The sequence below is a fragment of the Schistocerca gregaria genome, chromosome X, assembly GCF_023897955.1.
Source record: "Schistocerca gregaria isolate iqSchGreg1 chromosome X, iqSchGreg1.2, whole genome shotgun sequence".
NCBI lineage: Eukaryota > Metazoa > Arthropoda > Insecta > Orthoptera > Acrididae > Schistocerca > Schistocerca gregaria.
This window is the reverse complement of record NC_064931.1, coordinates 816213979-816232766: the sequence shown is the minus strand read 5'-3', so window position 1 is coordinate 816232766 and position 18788 is coordinate 816213979. Positions and strand designations below refer to the sequence as shown.

Here is an 18788-nt window from a genome sequence, read left to right as displayed (position 1 = left end):
CCCTCAGACTTCAAGAATAATAATAATTATTATTATTATTTAAATTCCAAAGGAAGCAGGTGCGAAAAACTGTGAATATTATCTAACTATCACTTTAACAAGTCATGGCTGCAAAATACTAACACGAATTCATTATAGAAGAATGGAAAAACTGGTAGAGGTCGACCTCGTGGAAGGTCATTTTGGCCGGAGAAAAGTAGCAACACGCGAGGCATTACTGATCCTATGACTTACCTTAAAATGCGTCTAAGCACTATGAGACTTAACATCTGAGGTCATCAGTCCCCTAGACTTAGAACTACTTAAACCTAACTAACCTAAGGACATCACATACATCCATGCCCGAGGCAGGATTCGAACCTGCGACCGTAGCAGCAGCGCGGTTCCGGACTGAAGCGCCTAGAAACGCTCGGCCACAGCTATGCAATAGAGTGGGCAAGAGGAATGTGGGTAGGTAACGTAGAAGATGGATCAGAGCGTGACACCAAAAGATCAAGCCGCATAATACTTGACTCGCAAAAGAAGAGGAATAATAACACAGAAACATATTTCTCTAGAAAAAGAAACAAGCAACTATAGTTGGAGTCACGAACGATGATGGTCGAGTTTTGGATTGTTCTGCGCACCTGCGTCACGTATTCTCCAACAGCCAATGAGCACTCGTGTTCTGAGCGCTCTGCGGTGAATGCCGCAGCTAATGCGAGCATTACACATGGTCGTAGTGAGATGTTTAGTGAATTTCGATTCCATTTGTTGCGAGTTGTCATCGCTGATTGTGGTGGTAAGTGATAAATTCTGCATAAGCAAGCAAAAGACATAGTATGCAAAATATGCGCGTTCTTCAAACGGAAAGCTTTTACGCATGCGCGTACCGCAACTGTCGCTTGGAATCGTCAACAATGCAATCCCCGTGCCTGCCCTGACATGCGTGAACCGCTATGGTTCGTGGATCAGACTATAGACGATCAGAAGGATAATTCTGAGTAATTTGCTTAATGACAGACATAAATTTACAATGGAAATAGGCAACTATAATACACCATCCTTCATATTAACATTTAGTACGAGTAAAGGATGCTCCGGTACGTCGGTATGCAAAGTGGATTATAATTTAGTTCAACAAGCAAGTAGTTTTCCAATAAGACAAATTAAAAGTTTATAATCTAACACCGACAGAACGTTTAAGGTGTATGACGACTGTTCTTATATAACAATTTTCTTCCAGCAGTCTCCATAACTGTATTTAGAGACAAGGAGCACTCGCAATGTGAAATCATTTGCACAGCAGCAACATTGCACCATCTTCGCATCGCATCACACATTACTTTAACACACAAACATTTTTAATTTTTGTGTGCTGCGCAGTTGTACGAGACACAGCGGGTGCGCCACGGAATTATGACTCTGGGTCCAGCAGGCGCTGGCAAAACCGCATGCATACACACGCTGATGAAAGCGCTCACCGCCATGGGACAGTTTCACAGGTATTCCGCAGTTATTTTACACTTTTGCAGTAATATTATAATCGTGAAAGACTGTATCCAAGTATTGACTCCCCGAGGGTAGGTAGCGTGTAAACCATCTCTCTCCAACTGCATACGTAATCCAGTAACTAGCGTCTTGCACAGATGCATTCTTTTTTTTTTGCGCAATATTTTTTTTTTCTAGATAGCCCTCTTTCTCACTTCATTTGAAGCGAGGTGGCAGTTTGGTTAAACGTATGTGTACGTATTCTGGAGAAGCGTGTTTTAAATTTCCATCCATTCATCCAGATTTTAGTTTACGCATTCAATGGCGCACGACAGACTTTCTTTCACATGCTCGTCCGGCAGACCATTTGCCCCACTGACTTCGGGACGCCAAGCTCTGACTTTCCTTATTTTTTCTATATCGTTCATTCGTGTATCATTGACACAATCTCGTCTAGTTCCTCATCACGTAATCTAACAGTCTCATAACTTTTTTGCCTTCTAAGGCGCAGTGTACATTTTCATTACTACTCCCTCCTATTTTGCCGTTTCTTGTTTTCCGTTGTGCTTGTTGTTTATATTCTAAGTGAGATGTGGGCGTTAGAGAGTGTGTGTGTGAGAGTTCCTAATGGACCAAACTGCTGAGGTCATCGGTCCCTAGACTTATGCACTACTTAAGCTAACTTAAACTAACTTAAGCTAAGAATAACACACACACCCAAGCCCGAGGGAGGAATCAGATCTCCGGCTGGAGCAGCCGTTCAATACGTGACATGACTCCTCAAACCGCCCGGCAACTCCGCGCGACAGGCATTACATTCAGATTACGTTGGAGATGTAAGTAGAGCGCAAGGCAAAACGTCATAGAGGCACTTTATGTGCAGCTTCAATGGGCAAAAGAATGTTGGGACACTGCGCAGCGCTGCTGCAGTTGGCCAACGAATAGGATACCCATCCTCCACACCTACTTCGAGTATTTAAATGTTCACTGTAAGGGAGAAAAGACACGACGCACCACGAAGTAATTAAACGAATGGGATGGAAATCGGCAGATGTGATGTACATGTACATAAAAACAAATTAATAAAATTTCAGAAAATTTGGATGATTTATTCAAGAGAAAGAGCTCCACAAAAACTGAGCAAGTCAGTAACGCGTTGGTCCACTTCTAACCCTTATGCAATCAATTGTTCGGCTTGCCATTGATTGATAGAGTTGTTGGATGTCCTCCTCAGGGATATGTTGACAGAGTCTGTCGAATGGGTGATCTTCAAAACCGCGAGCTGGTTGGAGGGCCCTGCCTATAATGTTCCAAACGTTCTCGATTGGAGACAGATTTGGCGACCTCGCTGGCCAAAGAAGGATTTTGCAAGCACGAAAACAAACGGTAGAAGCTCTCACAGTGTGCGGAACGGCATTATCTTGCTGAAATGTAAGCCAGCCGTAGAATATCGTCGACGCACCACTGTGCTGTTAGTGTGCCTGGATGACAACCAAAGGATGTCCTTCTATGAAAAGAAATGGCACCCAAGACCATCACTCCTGGATGTCGGGCCATTTGGCCAGTTGGACAATGTTTGGCACGGTATCCCTCTGGAGGACATCCAACAACTGTGTCACAAAATTTCATCCCGAATAACTGCTTGTATAAGGACCAGAGGTGGACCAACGCGTTACTGGCTTGTTCAATTTATGAAGCTCTTTCTCTTGAGTAAATCAGTCAGTTTTTCTGAAGTTGTGATCATTTCTTTGTCTGCACAGGTACATCACATCTACCGATTTCCATCACATTCGGGTAATTCCTTCGTTGTGTGTTTCTTTTTGTCTTCTAGTGTATTGCTGTATCTCGACGGAAGCTTAATACTGCCAGTACTGCACACGCTCTTTCGTCGCTGCTATATGATGAAACGATGCCACGTCCTTTTATTAGAGTAGATTAGGTACAACAGCATTGGTTCGTTCCACTAGCTCTGTCCTGAACATCGGGCTGCTCTCGTCACACAGAGCCACGCCACAAGAACTGGAGCCTCAAAGGAATGTATTAAGTTTTAGGATTTTTTGCGCATCTGAGGCGCAGTGTAACGACTCCATAGTAATAAGTATAAAACCTTCTCTCAGACTTGTAAATGTGGAAGAGAGCTACCGGAGTACCCTTAAAGTTCAGATTCAGCCGTGAATGTGCCCAGATATCCTAGTGGATATAGTTTTTGCGTAAATAACAAGAGCCCTGGTTTAGTTCCCAGTCCGGCGCACACTTTTAACCACCATAAAGAGTGCTTGAAAGAAGAAACACTGACATTGGAGGTAAAAGAGTATTAACATTCATTGCTGCATTTATGCTCACAGAATCCCGAAATCAAGGTACTTACTTTTGTCGGCACAGCTCTTGTACACCAATCATGTTTCTATAACATTTAGAATTGTAAATCTGCTACGTGTCGAAACTGCGTGCTAGAACTTCATAATCCAGTCGTTATGAACGATAGATGTATTAATGGCAAAGACAGTTGCAACATTGCTTTACTTAGCCTCGCTGTTTACTCCCATAGATACGTGCTAAGAAGAACACAATTCCATAGATATTAGCACGTAAATAATTGTTAGAGGTAGATAAGTTTGCCTTGGACGCCTGTGGAGGTCCTGATATACACGCTGCGTGGTCATCAGCGCAATTTACACAGAATTCCGGAAGCGTGACTCTTGCTTCATAGGGTGCTTTGCCCCATTTGCCATTCGTTGCATGCCCATTGCACGCTAGAGTTGTGTGGCGATATCGCTGACACTTAACACATCTCAGGAAGTTTGGGATACATGGCCGTACTTTTTAGTCGGGGGAAACACGCCTTATTAAATTCTGCCAGATGCTATAAATTGATTTAAATTTGAAAATAGATAGTAGTCAAGCCTGTTAGTTGTCACTGATATGTATAAACTATGTTTGGTTGTATGATCATGAAACCAATAGCCAATATAAATAAAGAATAGGTTCTGAAAGTCAAAAGCTACAATAAATGCTTCCCTGCTACAACAGGGCATTCCTCAACTATTTGCTCTGTTATACATTCCAGTGCTCATCATCATCATCATCATCATCATCATAATCCTAGTGCTTTCTGAATATAAAAGGAAGATATCTTTTCGAACGTCCTCTTTCTCTTCTAACAACTATAAATACGTGTTTATCCAGATGTACCCTGTTACCATCCATATTTCTGTCCGCCCCCGGTAGCTGAATGGTTAGCGTGACGGATTGTCAATCCTCTGGGCCGGGGAATTTTCTGCGCCCAGGGACTGGGTGTTGTGCTGTACTCATCCTATCATCCTCAATGACTGCAGTTCGCCGAAGTGGCGTCAAATTAAAAGATCGGCACCCGACGAACGGCCTGTCCGGCGTGGGGCCCTAGCCATACGATTAAATAAATAAATCAATATTTTTATTTATTTAACCTGGCAAGATTAGGGCCATCAGACCCTCTCTTACATCTAACCAGGCATTCTACTTATTTTACATTCATATTTTTTAGTAGGCATGTTAAACTACATCTAATACAAAAAGTGAGATAAACAATTAGAAAGGTACACCTGGAAAAACACATTATTGAAGAGAAAGATTTTAGATAGGAGTGCTGGCAGCAGGGAGTATGAGCGAGACTCATGGTGAAGGGAGGAGAAGAATAGAGAGACATAATTAAACATAATTAAGGAAATATAAAGGAAAAGAAGACTACGTGGCTAATAGAGATAGATGAAGAGGAGCAAGATAGGAGACGCTAGCTTTGCTATTTGACAGATGAGAGGATTAGCCTTGCACATTAATTTTGTGGAGAATTTTATGAGGATGATAATAGGAAATGCTTCAACTTCTTCTTAAAAGCAACAGGAGATTGTATTTTCCTCAAGGTAAGGGGAAGTTTGTTCCGGGGGCGGACAGCGGCAACTGAGGAGTTTTCAAAAGTTTTTGTTTTGTGAGTGGGCACAGTTAGGATACCAGATAAGAGTGACCTCGTGTTTCGATTATGATGGCATGACAGGTTTTTAATCTCTGAAGCTAGGTACTGGGGTGCCTGCGCGACGAGGAGTCGGTGAAGTAGACATAGAGTGTGGTAGTCACGCAGTTTGTCCGGCCGCAGCCACCCTAGCTCGGAGTATGAAGCACTAACATGATCATATCGGCGAATGTTGCAGGTGTAACGCACACAGGCATTCATGGTTAGCTCTAGCCGTCTTTTGTGATATTGCTCATCGTCACTGTTGACTACTCATGAGGACTAACCCGCAGAGATGTATATGGTGGTTGAATGGTCAGCCCGACCCACTGGAGGATTTTTATCTCTATAATTCATGATCCCTCTCGGTCCTATGAGCCGCTTAGAAAATAGGGGCGAGCCGGACAGAGCTCCTCTTGCCTGGTTAATCCTTGCAGACTGCAGGTGAAGTGCAGCAAGTTCCCCTGAGGTTACCTGCTAGCGATTGTTTCACGTCAGCAGCTATCCATCTCATTCTTGAGACTGAGGTTTTCTTAAAAAACACTCAGTCATGATCGACGTTCTCTGCGACACACAAAGCTCCACCGACGCACCGCACGGTGGTCGCTGAAGCATGCCCAGAGCTCACAGTTACAGATTATTGGCGGTGCTCACTAGTTCCCAGGTCAGCAAACCTGGGCTCTCGAGACCCGTACCCAGCCGCAGAAGACTGAGCTCGCCATTTTCTACCACCTTGGAGCCACGAGTGGCTTATCGGAGATCATGGACGCGAGGGGTAGACGGGTTATGAAAATGGGGTACTTTACTTTTCCTGATATGCCTGAAAGTCACTCAATCGTCCGTCTCAATCAGTGTGTAGAGATCTGGAATCAATTGAACGTACAGTAAAATACGACCAAGTTGCATGTTTCAAATCCAAGTGGAAATAGAGTATGAAAATGTCGTAAAATCTCAAAAATACATCTGTTGGTGGACTTAACAGCTTAAGTTGACGATGTGTCGTCGAGAAGGCGCTGAATCAGAATAAAAGAAGAAATCATATTAAGTAGGTTTCTTTCCCGACTCAGTACTTGAAATTCATACCCGTTTATTTCTTGAGCACTTGTTCTAGAGTCCTGAGCGTAACTTAAAAATTGTCTTAATTATTCTCCTTCTGCATAGACTTACAGTGGCATTGTGCCAAAGAGGAGAATTATCATGCTATCACACATTTCATTTCCGCATCGTTCTCGCTGTTACAAGTGTATAGGCTATAAGCATGTATAGCCTAAAAACAAGATTTCGATAAACAATGAAAACCTATGAAAGCCTCTATTAAATATATCATTTTATGTATTCGATCTTAATAATTGCAATATACTATACAGAGAATTGGAAAACAGTGTGTTACTTGATATTTTATTTTGATATATAAGCTTATTTTGGCTTTATTGCTTGCGTCGTAGATGGACTTATGTCAGCTCTGAGTAAACCATTATGGCTGTCTATAACTGTAGAAAATATCTTTGAGTAGACAACTAGCTGTCAAATTCGAAATCCTATAACGGCCAGTTAGTAGAAACTTATTATAATACACGTGCAATAGCAGAGTATCGACTAACTTTAAAACGTTGCTGAAAATAATACCACAACCAATAAGTATCGACAGTAATAATGGTTTACTCATAGTTGACACTTTCACCTACAACGTCAGAACACGTAATGGTGAAGACAATAAAGCCGAAATAAGCTAATATACTAAAATAAAATACCAAACAAACAGCATACTCTTTTCCAATTCTCTGCATAATGTCCTACTGTGCCATAATATTTTCTGCAGGTCCCGCAATAAAGAAAAAATTTTAATATAGTGTCTGATTCTTAATTTGCGAACAGCATTAATATGTCAGTTCCATCTAGTATGTATGTAATTTCCTGCAAGTTAATATCTGCACACACTGTTTTTAATTTTACTTTATTATTTAGAAATGATAATACATCTGTGTTAAATTCATGAGCGTTTCAATATTGATACCTAAGTCCTAAAATGCCGAACTGAAAATAATAAAATGTAAGAAACAAACTAATTAGAACACTGTTCATTCCCCACTCAATATTGAGACACAGGTTTTTCCAATACAAGTTGAGTTAAATATGTCTTGTAATAGTTTAATTTTTATTGATACAGGGAAATGCGGATGAACCCGAAAGCAATCACAGCCTCACAGATGTTTGGTCGCTTGGACGTAGCAACAAATGATTGGACAGATGGAATTTTTTCAGCAATGTGGCGGAAGACGCTTAAACTGAAAAAAGGTACGAAATTCCACCTTTCTTAATGTGCTACCAACGCGAGAGTTATACAGCCAGATTAGCATCGCAGTCGAAGGAGACAAAGTCAGTAGCTATTCGTGGAAAACAAAGAGTAAATTAGTGCATTATTATCAGCGTAGATGAGTTTTTAGATATTCAGTAGACAAGGTGAAATAGAATTTACTCAGTTGTGCAGTTTCATTCCTCATAAATTTGTCGATAAATGAACTCCTCCGACTAGTAGACTCGAAAAAGATTATAATGCGAACTTTCGATACTCTAGCCAAATTGTTTGGAAAGGACCTGCTCGATTTAGTTTCCTACTGGTCGTGACTAACATTTAGCACAAATCTCTATTTCTTGTTCAGAGGTTACGACCCCTCTACACACGTATAACACGAACTCACATTTTAGGGCAAGCTGGGAAACACGACCGCATTATACACTCCTGGAAATGGAAAACAGAACACATTGACACCGGTGTGTCAGACCCACCATACTTGCTCCGGACACTGCGAGAGGGCTGTACAAGCAATGATCACACGCACGGCACAGCGGACACACCAGGAACCGCGGTGTTGGCTGTCGACTGGCGCTAGCTGCGCAGCATTTGTGCACCGCCGCCGTCAGTGTCAGCCAGTTTGCCGTGGCATACGGAGCTCCATCGCAGTCTTTAACACTGGTAGCATGACGCGACAGCGTGGACGTGAACCGTATGTGCAGTTGACGGACTTTGAGCGAGGGCGTATAGTGGGCATGCGGGAGGCCGGGTGGACGTACCGCCGAATTGCTCAACACGTGGGGCGTGAGGTCTCCACAGTACATCGATGTTGTCGCCAGTGGTCGGCGGAAGGTGCACGTGCCCGTCGACCTGGGACCGGACCGCAGCGACGCACGGATGCACGCCAAGGCCGTAGGATCCTACGCAGTGCCGTAGGGGACCGCACCGCCACTTCCCAGCAAATTAGGGACACTGTTGCTCCTGGGGTATCGGCGAGGACCATTCGCAACCGTCTCCATGAAGCTGGGCTACGGTCCCGCACACCGTTAGGCCGTCTTCCGCTCACGCCCCAACATCGTGCAGCCCGCCTCCAGTGGTGTCGCGACAGGCGTGAATGGAGGGACGAATGGAGACGTGTCGTCTTCAGCGATGCGAGTCGCTTCTGCCTTGGTGTCAATGATGGTCGTAAGCGTGTTTGGCGCCGTGCAGGTGAGCGCCACAATCAGGACTGCATACGACTGAGGCACACAGGGCCAACACCCGGCATCATGGTGTGGGGAGCGATCTCCTACACTGGCCGTACACCTCTGGTGATCGTCGAGGGGACACTGAATAGTGCACGGTACATCAAAACCGTCATCGAACCCATCGTTCTACCATTCCTAGACCGGAAAGGGAACTTGCTGTTCCAACAGGACAATGCACGTCCGCATGTATCCCGTGCCACCCAACGTGCCCTAGAAGGTGTAATTCAACTACCCTGGCCAGTAAGATCTCCGGATCTGTCCCCCATTGAGCATGTTTGGGACTGGATGAAGCGTCGTCTCACGCGGTCTGCACGTCCAGCACGAACGCTGGTCCAACTGAGGCACCAGGTGGAAATGGCATGGCAAGCCGTTCCACAGGACTACATCCAGCATCTCTACGATCGTCTCCATGGGAGAATAGCAGCCTGCATTGCTGCGAAAGGTGGATACACACTGTACTAGTGCCGACATTGTGCATGCTCTGTTGCCTGTGTCTATGTGCCTATGGTTCTGTCAGTGTGATCATGTGATGTATCTGACCCCAGGAATGTGTCAATAAAGTTTCCCCTTCCTGGGACAATGAATTCACGGTGTTCTTATTTCATTTTCCAGGAGTGTATATCAGTTAGACACTCGTCTAACGTCATCTAGATTTCAGATAGTACAAAACACTGATAAAAGCCATCAAATTTTAATATGAAATAAAGTTCTCACGGTTAGATTCTTGCTTTTGTTACCTAACAACTGCAGCTTTCTTTTGTTTCTACTCAAGTTTTATATTATAAAACACGAGATTCCTTTCGACTCCTTCTCATTTTTCACCAATAATCCAACCACCCCGCAAACACACGCACGCACACACACACACACACACACACACACACACACACACACACACACACACACATAAACACACAAACCATCCCATATCTGTCTACAGCTTGTATTTTATCAAATTTATTGAAGTACTGAGGTGGTTGCATTATTTTTCAGTGCAAATTCCATTCTACTAGTATTACACAGGTAAACTGAAAAGTGCGTTTCATGGAGCGTACTCGAAAATTTTGACGCAGACGCATTTTGACCTAGCGTAAATGTAAAGCCTATTTTCTACGCAGTAAAATTACAATAACTTCTTAGTATAAATCTTTTATTCTGTAAATTAAAAAGAGTATTTGTAGCAGCCGAGACCGTTATCGCAAACACATCAATTTCTCTCATAAAGGCACACCTAAGAATGTTAATATAGATCGCTCATGTAAATTCACATGAAGGCAACTAGTTCTTACAACGAAACACCACCAACTTTAAGGAGAAAAGTTCACTTGCAACACATCAACCCCAACAATCGATTCCGCTCTAAAATCAGGGCCATAATTTTGACTGTATACGGTTATGGCCTTCTGAATATACATCTTTTAAACCTCGTGCGCTTCGGTTGTCACTTGCTCCGCCCCACTACAGTCGCCTAACGCTCGAGCGCGAAGTACAGTACTGCCGAGTGAAAACCATAATGCTATTCGAGATAATGTTGAAGGTGTGGGAGGAGCGGGGGCAGGTAGACACATCTGCCCAATGTGTTTTAAAATTTTGTTCGAGATAACGACTTACTCTGAATAATAATTTTCCATTTACAATTTAATCATGCCAACGACGTTGAAAAAAGCATATCTCCGGCAAATGTACTTCACGCTAATTGTGTTATCTTTAAAATCCAAAGAACATAACGCATAACAGTGATATTAATAATTAAATAGCTCTGCACCGCTTCTTTAACGATAAACTAATTCCTTTCATTTACTTACGCTGCATTTTTGAATTGCATCATAGAAACGTTCAGAGCAAATAGATCCTTGGCAGCAGTAGAGGTTGGAAACCACACACTTTAACACAATGATCAAAGCTTGTTGTCAATGTAAAGACAGTGGCTCTGAGCACTATGGGATTTAACATCTGTGGTCATCAATCCCCTAGAACTTAGAACTAATTAAACCTAACTAACCTAAGGACATCACACACATCCATGCCCGAGGCAGGATTCGAACCTGCGGCCGTAGCAGTCCCGTGGTTCCGGACTGAGCGCCTAGAACCGCGAGCCCACCGCGACCGGCTGTAAAGACAGTATTTCACAAACCTCTTACTCACTTCACTATACGGTACTTTGCGCTCGTGCATTATACGGCTGCAGTGAGGTGGAAAAAGTGACAAGTGGTGTGCGCACATGTTTAATAGCTGTACATTCAGAAGCTCGTAACTGTGGACTGTCACAATCATGGCCCAAATTTTCGCTTGGAGCGGTTGCTGGGACTGATATCTTGCAAGTGTGCTTTTTCCTACTTAAAATATGGGATCCATTTGGTGATGTTTCTTTGAAGTTCTTCCGGCGTTGATCGGGATTACCTTTGCGGTGCTCAGAGATTGGCCACTACCTCCCGAAGTAAACAACTAAACTGAAGTCCCAATTCTTTGCCCGTCTCTGTCTTCCCTTTCTTGCTTGAGGAGTGTATTAGTGTATTAGTAGTTTGAGTCCTTCTGCTACAGTTAATAATAATCTCTAACTTTTTATTTCGTCTCTTAAATAATCATTTCTTAATTCTAGGAGAATATGTTTGGATGGTGTTAGACGGGCCTGTTGACAGTATCTGGATAGAAAACTTGAATTCGGTCCTGGACGATAATAAGACACTTACACTAGCCAATGGGGACAGGCTTTCTATGGCGCCCACCTGCAAAGTTATATTTGAACCAGAAAACATTGATAATGCTTCTCCAGCGACTGTGTCACGGAACGGGATGGTAAGTATACATATTTTGTCAAACGATACCACTTTGAAAATGTATTTTCATTGTTTATGTGTGTAAGATACCGCTGAAATTTCAAAACTGTGTAATAAAATGATGTATTGCGTTAGTGGCGACTCAGTGTAAATTATTTAGTATTGAAGTTTTCTGTCTCCATACCTTTCTGCTATCACTCCATTACGAAATTAGAAAAGAATTGTTTCTATGTTTCGTATCATACATACGTAACAAATTAATAAAAGCAGCAACGTCTAAGCGGTAGAATTAACGTCTTCAGGAACTCTCTATTCACAACTTACCGTTTCTAAATTCTGGCGAAGAAACTTCACACAACCATACTTTCCTCTAGAAGCCGGTATCCTGTGATTTTATTGTTATTATTATATACGTTTATGGCCTCATTGGACCTCTTTTGTCAATCATTTGCTGATGGTTTTCTTATATAAGAGAATGGTTCAAGCCTTCCAAATTGCACAATATCGTTTCGTTCGTGCTGACCTTTTTTGTCTTTCCTCATCTGTAAATGCTCTTCTCACTTTATTTTGTTTGTCTATTTTTGGTTTAATTCTATTGTTGAAGTGTTGAATAGTTGTGTGATAGGCTATTACGCTGTCTTAGCCCCATTTTAATCGTAAACGGCCGTGACAGTTCTCTGAATTTTATTTGTATTTGGTGTTTGTGAGTGTTACTTTCATCATTTTTATTAATTTCGGATCAAGTCCGAAATTCCATAACATGTCTAACACTGAAGATGTGCGGACACAATCGTAAGCTTTCTTGAAGTTTACAAATGGTACAACTTGTTTTTGTCTTCTATTGCAGGCATACATAACCAGTTTTAAAGTGATCATCTGTTCCGAGCTGTTTCTCCAGGGTCTAAAGCCTCCTTAGCAGCCTCCAAGATACTGTTCAAGTTGATCGTTACAGCGACAGGACAGAATTCTTAAACAAACTTCATATGTGCAGCCCAAGAGGGAAATCCGTGTGTAGTTGTCCCGATGTTTTCTCATTTTTGTGTAAGGGATGTATTATAGTTGTACTCCAAAGTTCTGATACTTCTTCTTGTGCCAGCTTTCCACCATGCAGTCGCGTAATAATATTTTCGCTAGTTCTGCGGGATATTTCCAGAGGTCTGCAAATGTTTGATCTGCTCCATATGCTTTGCAGTTCTTGAACTCTCTCAAAACTTTGGTGGGTTTCATATTTTCCAGTGGTGTCTTTATTGGGGTTTGTGTGTTTATTTGAAGAAATTTTGAGGGATCTTCACAGTTTAAAAGTTTGTTAAATGTTTGTGCTAAAATTTATGACTTTCCTCTATTGCTATGTGCCATGTTATTGTTTTTTGTCTTTTTAGCGTTAGTATTGTGAGACAGGAAGCCCACGCCTACTACAGTAGTACAAGTTGATATGCCAACTAGCTCTGCAGATGATGAAGAAATTGATGAAATGTATGATGAGATAAAAGAAATTATTCACGTAGTGAAGGGAGACGAGAATTTAATAGTCACGGGTGACTGGAATTTGACAGTAGGAAAAGGAAGAGAAGGAAACATAGTAGATGAATATGGATTGAGGCTAAGAAATGAAAGAGGAAGCCACCTGGTAGAATTTTGCACATAGCATACATAATTTAATCATAGCTAACACTTGGTTCAAAAATCATGAAAGAAGGATGTATACATGGAAGAACCCTGGAGATACTAAAAGGTTTCAGATAGATTATATAATGGTAAGACAGAGATTTAAGAACCAGATTTTAAATTGTAAGACATTTCCAGGGGCAGATGTGGACCCTGACCACATTCTATTGGTTATGAACTGTAGATTAAAACTGCAAAAAGGTGGGAATTTAAGGAGATGGGACCGGGATAAACTGAAAGAACCAGAGGTTGTACAGAGTTTCAGGGAGAGCATAAGGGAACAATTGACAGGAATGAGGGAAAGAAATACAGTAGAAGAAAAATTGGTAGCTTTGAGGAAAGAAATAGTGAAGACAGCAGAGGATCAAGTAGGTAAAAAGACGAGGGCTGGTAGAAATCCTTGGGTAACAGAAGAGATACTGAATTTAATTGATGAAAGGAGAAAATACAAAAATGCAGTAAGTGAAGCAGGCAAAAAGGAATACAAACGTCTCAAAAATGAGATTTATAGGAAGTGCAAAATGGCTAAGCAAGGATGGCTATAGGACAAATGTAAGGATGTAGAGGCTTATCTCACGAGGGGTAAGATAGATACTGCCTACAGGAAAATTAAAGAGACCTTTGGAGAAAAGAGAACCACTTGCATGAATATCAAGAGCGCAATTCTAAGAAGGGAAAGCAGAAAGGTGGAAGGAGTATATAGAGGGTCTATACAGGGGCGATGTTCTTGAGGACCATATTATGGAAATGGAAGAGGAGGTAGATGAAGATGAAATGGGGGATATGGTACTGCGTGAAGACTTTGACAGAGCGCTGAAAGACCTAAGTCGAAACAAGACCCCAGTAGTAGACAACATTCCATTAGAACTATTGACAGCCTTGGGAGAGCCAGGCCTAACAAAACTCTACCATCTGGTGAGCAAGATGTATAAGACAGGCAAAATTGCCTCAGACGCCAAAAAGAATATAGTAATTCCAATCCCAAAGAAAGCAGGTGTTGAAAGATGTGAAACTTACCGAACTATCAGTTTAATAAGTCACAGCTGCAAAATACTAACGCGAATTCCTTACAGAAGAATGAAAAAACTGGTAGAAGCTGCCTCGGGAAAAATTAGTTTGGATTCCGTAGAAATGTTGGAACACGTGAGGCAATACTGACCCTAGGACTTAACTTAGAAGAAAGATTAAGGAAAGGCAAACCTACGTTTCTAGCATTTGTAGACTCAGAGAAAGCTTTTGACAATGTTGACTGGAAACTCTCTTTCAAATTCTGAAGGTGGCAGGGGAAAAATACAGGGAGCGAAAGGCTATTTACAATTTGTTCAGAAACCAGATGGCAGCTACAAGAGTCGAGGGACACGAAAGGGAAGCAGTGGTTGGGAAGGGAGTGAGACAGGGTTGTAGCCTCTCCCCGATGCTATTCAATCTGTATATTGAGCAAGTAGTAAGGGAAACAAAAGAGAAGTTCGGAGTAGGTATTAAAATCCATGGAGAAAAAATAAAAACTTTAAGGTTCGCCGATGGCATTGTAATTTTGTCAGAGACAGCAAAGGACTTGGAAGAGCAGTTGAACGGAATGGACAGTGTCTTGAAGGGAGGATATAAGATGAACATCAACAAAACAAAACGAGGATAATGGAATGTAGTCGAATTAAATCGGGCGATGCTGAGGGAATTAGATTAGGAAATGAGACACTTAAAATAGTAATGGAGTTTTGCTATTTGGGGAGCAAAATAACTGATGATGATTGAAGTAGAGAGGATATAAAATGTAGACTGGCAACGGCAAGGAAAGCGTTGCTGAAGAAGAGAAATTTGTTAACATCGAATATAGATTTAAGTGTCAGGAAGTCATTTCTGAAAGCATTTGTATGGAGTGTAGGCATGTATGGAAGTGAAACATGGACGATAAATAGTTTAGACAAGAAGCGAATAAGCTTTCGAAATGTGGTGCTATAGATGAATGCTGAAGATTAGATGGATGGATCACATTACTAATGAGGAGGTATTGAATAGAATTGGGGAGTAGAGGAGCTTGTGGCACAACTTGACTAGAAGAAGGGATCCGTTGGTAGGACATGTTCTGAAGCATCAAGGGTTCATCAATTTGGTACTGGAGGGCAGCGTGGAGGGTAAAAATCGTAGAGGGAGACAAGAGATGAATACACTAAGCAGATTCAGAATGATGTAGGTTGCAGTAGGTACTGGGAGATGAAGAAACTTGCACAGGATAGAGTAGCATGGAGAGCTGCATCAAACCAGTCTCAGGACTGAAGACCACAACCACAATATTGTGGGATCATACCTTTGGAGTTGTGTGCTAAATATTTTGTAGTAATCCACGCGTTTGTTTTCTCGTTATTTCATTCTGTCATTAAAGGATTGACGCTTAGCTCTCCTGATTATTTTTTGGGTTATTTTTCTTTGATCTGTGAGTTCCAATCGTGGTTTTTGTGTTTTTTTGACTCTGATATCTTAACCATGCTTGGTGTCTATCTCCCACTGTTTTATCACACTGATCTGTCCGCCACTGGTGTTTCTTCTTTGGGTTATAGGTGCTACTTGTTTAACCGTTTGTTCCGATTGGCGAATTATTCCCCCTGGATCATCTGTTAGTTTTGTATTTCTAGTTCGTTCTTTATATTCCTCGTTGTTCCTCAGTTTATGAAGGTGATAGGTTCTTTTCTTTTTGGGCTAGGATTTTTTGTTTATTGATGACATGAATTTAACCTTTATTTTAATCAAGTAGTTATCTGAATTGGTGTCTGCTGCTCTCAGGACTTTCACAGTGTAAATTTATCTGTAGTAGTTCTTATCCTTGCAAACATGATCCAGCTGACATTCTCGTTTTTTCCATCCTGAGTGTTTCAAGATTTTGAGTTTATTTGGTCCGCTCGTGAAATATATTGAATTTGAGATCATGTCATGATTTCTGCAGGACTACACCAATCTTTTGCCATCCTTGTTCGGTCTTCTTTGTGTTGGTCAGTTCCCTATAACATCTCCATATCTCTTTTCTCTTAATAACTGGGCACTGAAGTGTCATGTTAAAATTTTGGTACGATATTTGTTGATATTTGTTGCTGTCTGATCAAAAAGCTCTCAAAATCTATTTACATGCCATCTTTCTTTTTTTCTATCATTTTTATCATTAGCTATGCATGGACATTTGTTATAGTGTATATTATGTTTGCAGAATTGAGCACTTCCTGTGGAAATTCTAAGAGATTTCGGTTTGAATTCTGTTATTGACTATTATTTTTAGATTGACCACGAAACCTGTTCCGAATTGTGGACACAGCTTCATTCCCATTTGGCTCGCATCCTCTTGTAAATTCTATATCCTTGTGATTCCAACTGTTCCCGATCAGTGTTATTGATTTGGAGCCCCTTTCGAGCCATTTCACCTGCTAAAATTTTGAGTTTTCGTGGTTGGATAACAGAATTTACTGTTTGTTCTTTATCTCCCCTGTTCATCTAAATTATGTTTCAAGTGACTGCCCTCCGTATTTAAGTACAGTTCTCCCTAGCTATTGCCAGGTGGAGGAATTTTTTCCTAAAAAGTTTCTTTCTTTATTTGACTTTCAAACATAGTCAGCAATGAATGGAGCAATCTCCGAGTTATGACTACGGTTGTCAACCGTAGATGTCGTTGTGTGTTTGGTCAGCGAAAGATATTTAATTTCGCTCAATTCCGCTGACAAGCCGGTGAGAACCTCCCTACCCACCACCTGGGACGCGCCAGTTCGGAGTACCACCACTCCGCCTGATTCAAATCTTGATGAAATATGAAACATTTCTTATGCTTGTATGGTGTGGTAGATCTTTTAAGTAACACATTTTATAAAAATTCATTCGTTACTGTTCTCTAATAATGAGCGCCGAGGAAAGAGCTTCGCCCATAAAATAAATTGTACTTATTTGGTCGTTTCATCTGTATGTGAGCCACAAAAAAACTGTCGTACTTAAGTTGATCACATTCTTTTCTACAATTTTGTTCTCTACCTATCCTCCATACAGCTCCTTACACAATACTTGGACTTACGAAATCTTTCTTATTCATAATTTCTAGCCTGATTGTCTCACTGGGGCACATGTTGTTTACGGGGATATTGACGTCTGTATTGAAGCTTCAACTTGTTTCATGTATAGTGGTTTGACGTTGTGAGCCTTTTGTGTAAAGTGAATGAAGTCCCATATTTCTACCTGCCTCCTGCTTGTATTCTTTCATTCACTTTCAGATCCAGAATTTCACCAAAGTACGAAAAAGTTCAGGAAGTTAAAACTGATTGCTCATATGTTACGGGGCACAAAATCTCTGGAAATGCCCTGCCAAAGATTTCAAGACAAGAGTCATGAAATTAATAACGATTTGTTGCAATTACATTTCTTAATCTTAAGGGACGTATTTCCAAGGAATGGTATATGTATGTATTTTTGAGACAATGTGACCAATTTTTGCTGACCTTGGAGAGAACTGACGTCACACGCATAGAATCACATGTTTCACTTACTTGTTAGTATTGTGGGTTTGGCATTTTTCAGCCGACACAACTCTCTTCAGTTGGCGGAATCGTGATGTCAGCGCTGTCTCTTCTTCGCTATTTATTCGTGGTATGGGGGACGTTTACAGGTTCAATCGCTGTTTGCACGAAAAAGGTACTCTAGCGATCTATCATCACAAACCTTTAAAATTCAATGGGAATTGCAGAAGAGAAGGATGAAAATTATCAATATATATTATGCAGTCGCATAAACCATGGGTACTGCAAATTTACTATAAAATTACATTACAATACCATGCATAAATAATATAAAAATTTAGTTGGCAATGAAAGAGCCAAAAATTACAACGCTCGACAGACGGGATTCACTGTTCGCTACATAAAGAAGCACTTTGTTTTAAATTTGCAGGCATGGAGCACGTGAAGAAATTGATAGTACGTATAGTAAAATTTCTGAAGTTGCACGCATTATTCAGCCGTCAGTTGCAACAATTATCGCTGGGACTGAACGAAGAGTATGGATAATTTAAATATTACTGAAAAGTACATTGGTCAAGTCAAGGAACTTGTCTATTTAAAACTCGCTGTAGTTGATTTTATGAAGGAAAAAGGAGTGCAGGAACGAAAAGTGGAACATCTGGAATGGATTGCAGACCTCGAATTTTACGTGGAATCGACTGCGTAATCATCGTCGGCGATACGACTGAATTGCGTCGGTGGCTAGCACAATTGACTTGCATTCGGGAAGAGTGCCGATCAAATTCCCGTTCCCTTATCCTGATATAAATTTTCCATAGTTCTCCCCCCCCCCCCCCCCCCCCCAACACACAATGCTTAAGGCGGTTG

At 41.4% G+C, this 18788-nt stretch overlaps 1 protein-coding gene across 1 annotated transcript in view; it reads left to right on the top strand.

The window, feature by feature from the left end:
• The window catches only part of LOC126298335 (dynein axonemal heavy chain 5), a gene marked incomplete at its 5' end in the record, with an annotated part of 791472 nt that overhangs the window by 472873 nt on the left and 299811 nt on the right, over positions 1 to 18788 (top strand). Inside the window, 3 exons of the mRNA XM_049989632.1 lie at positions 1366 to 1484; positions 7623 to 7750; positions 11595 to 11791. Coding sequence (XP_049845589.1) covers positions 1366 to 1484; positions 7623 to 7750; positions 11595 to 11791 — 444 coding nt within the window. The remainder of the gene's footprint in view (positions 1 to 1365; positions 1485 to 7622; positions 7751 to 11594; positions 11792 to 18788) is intronic.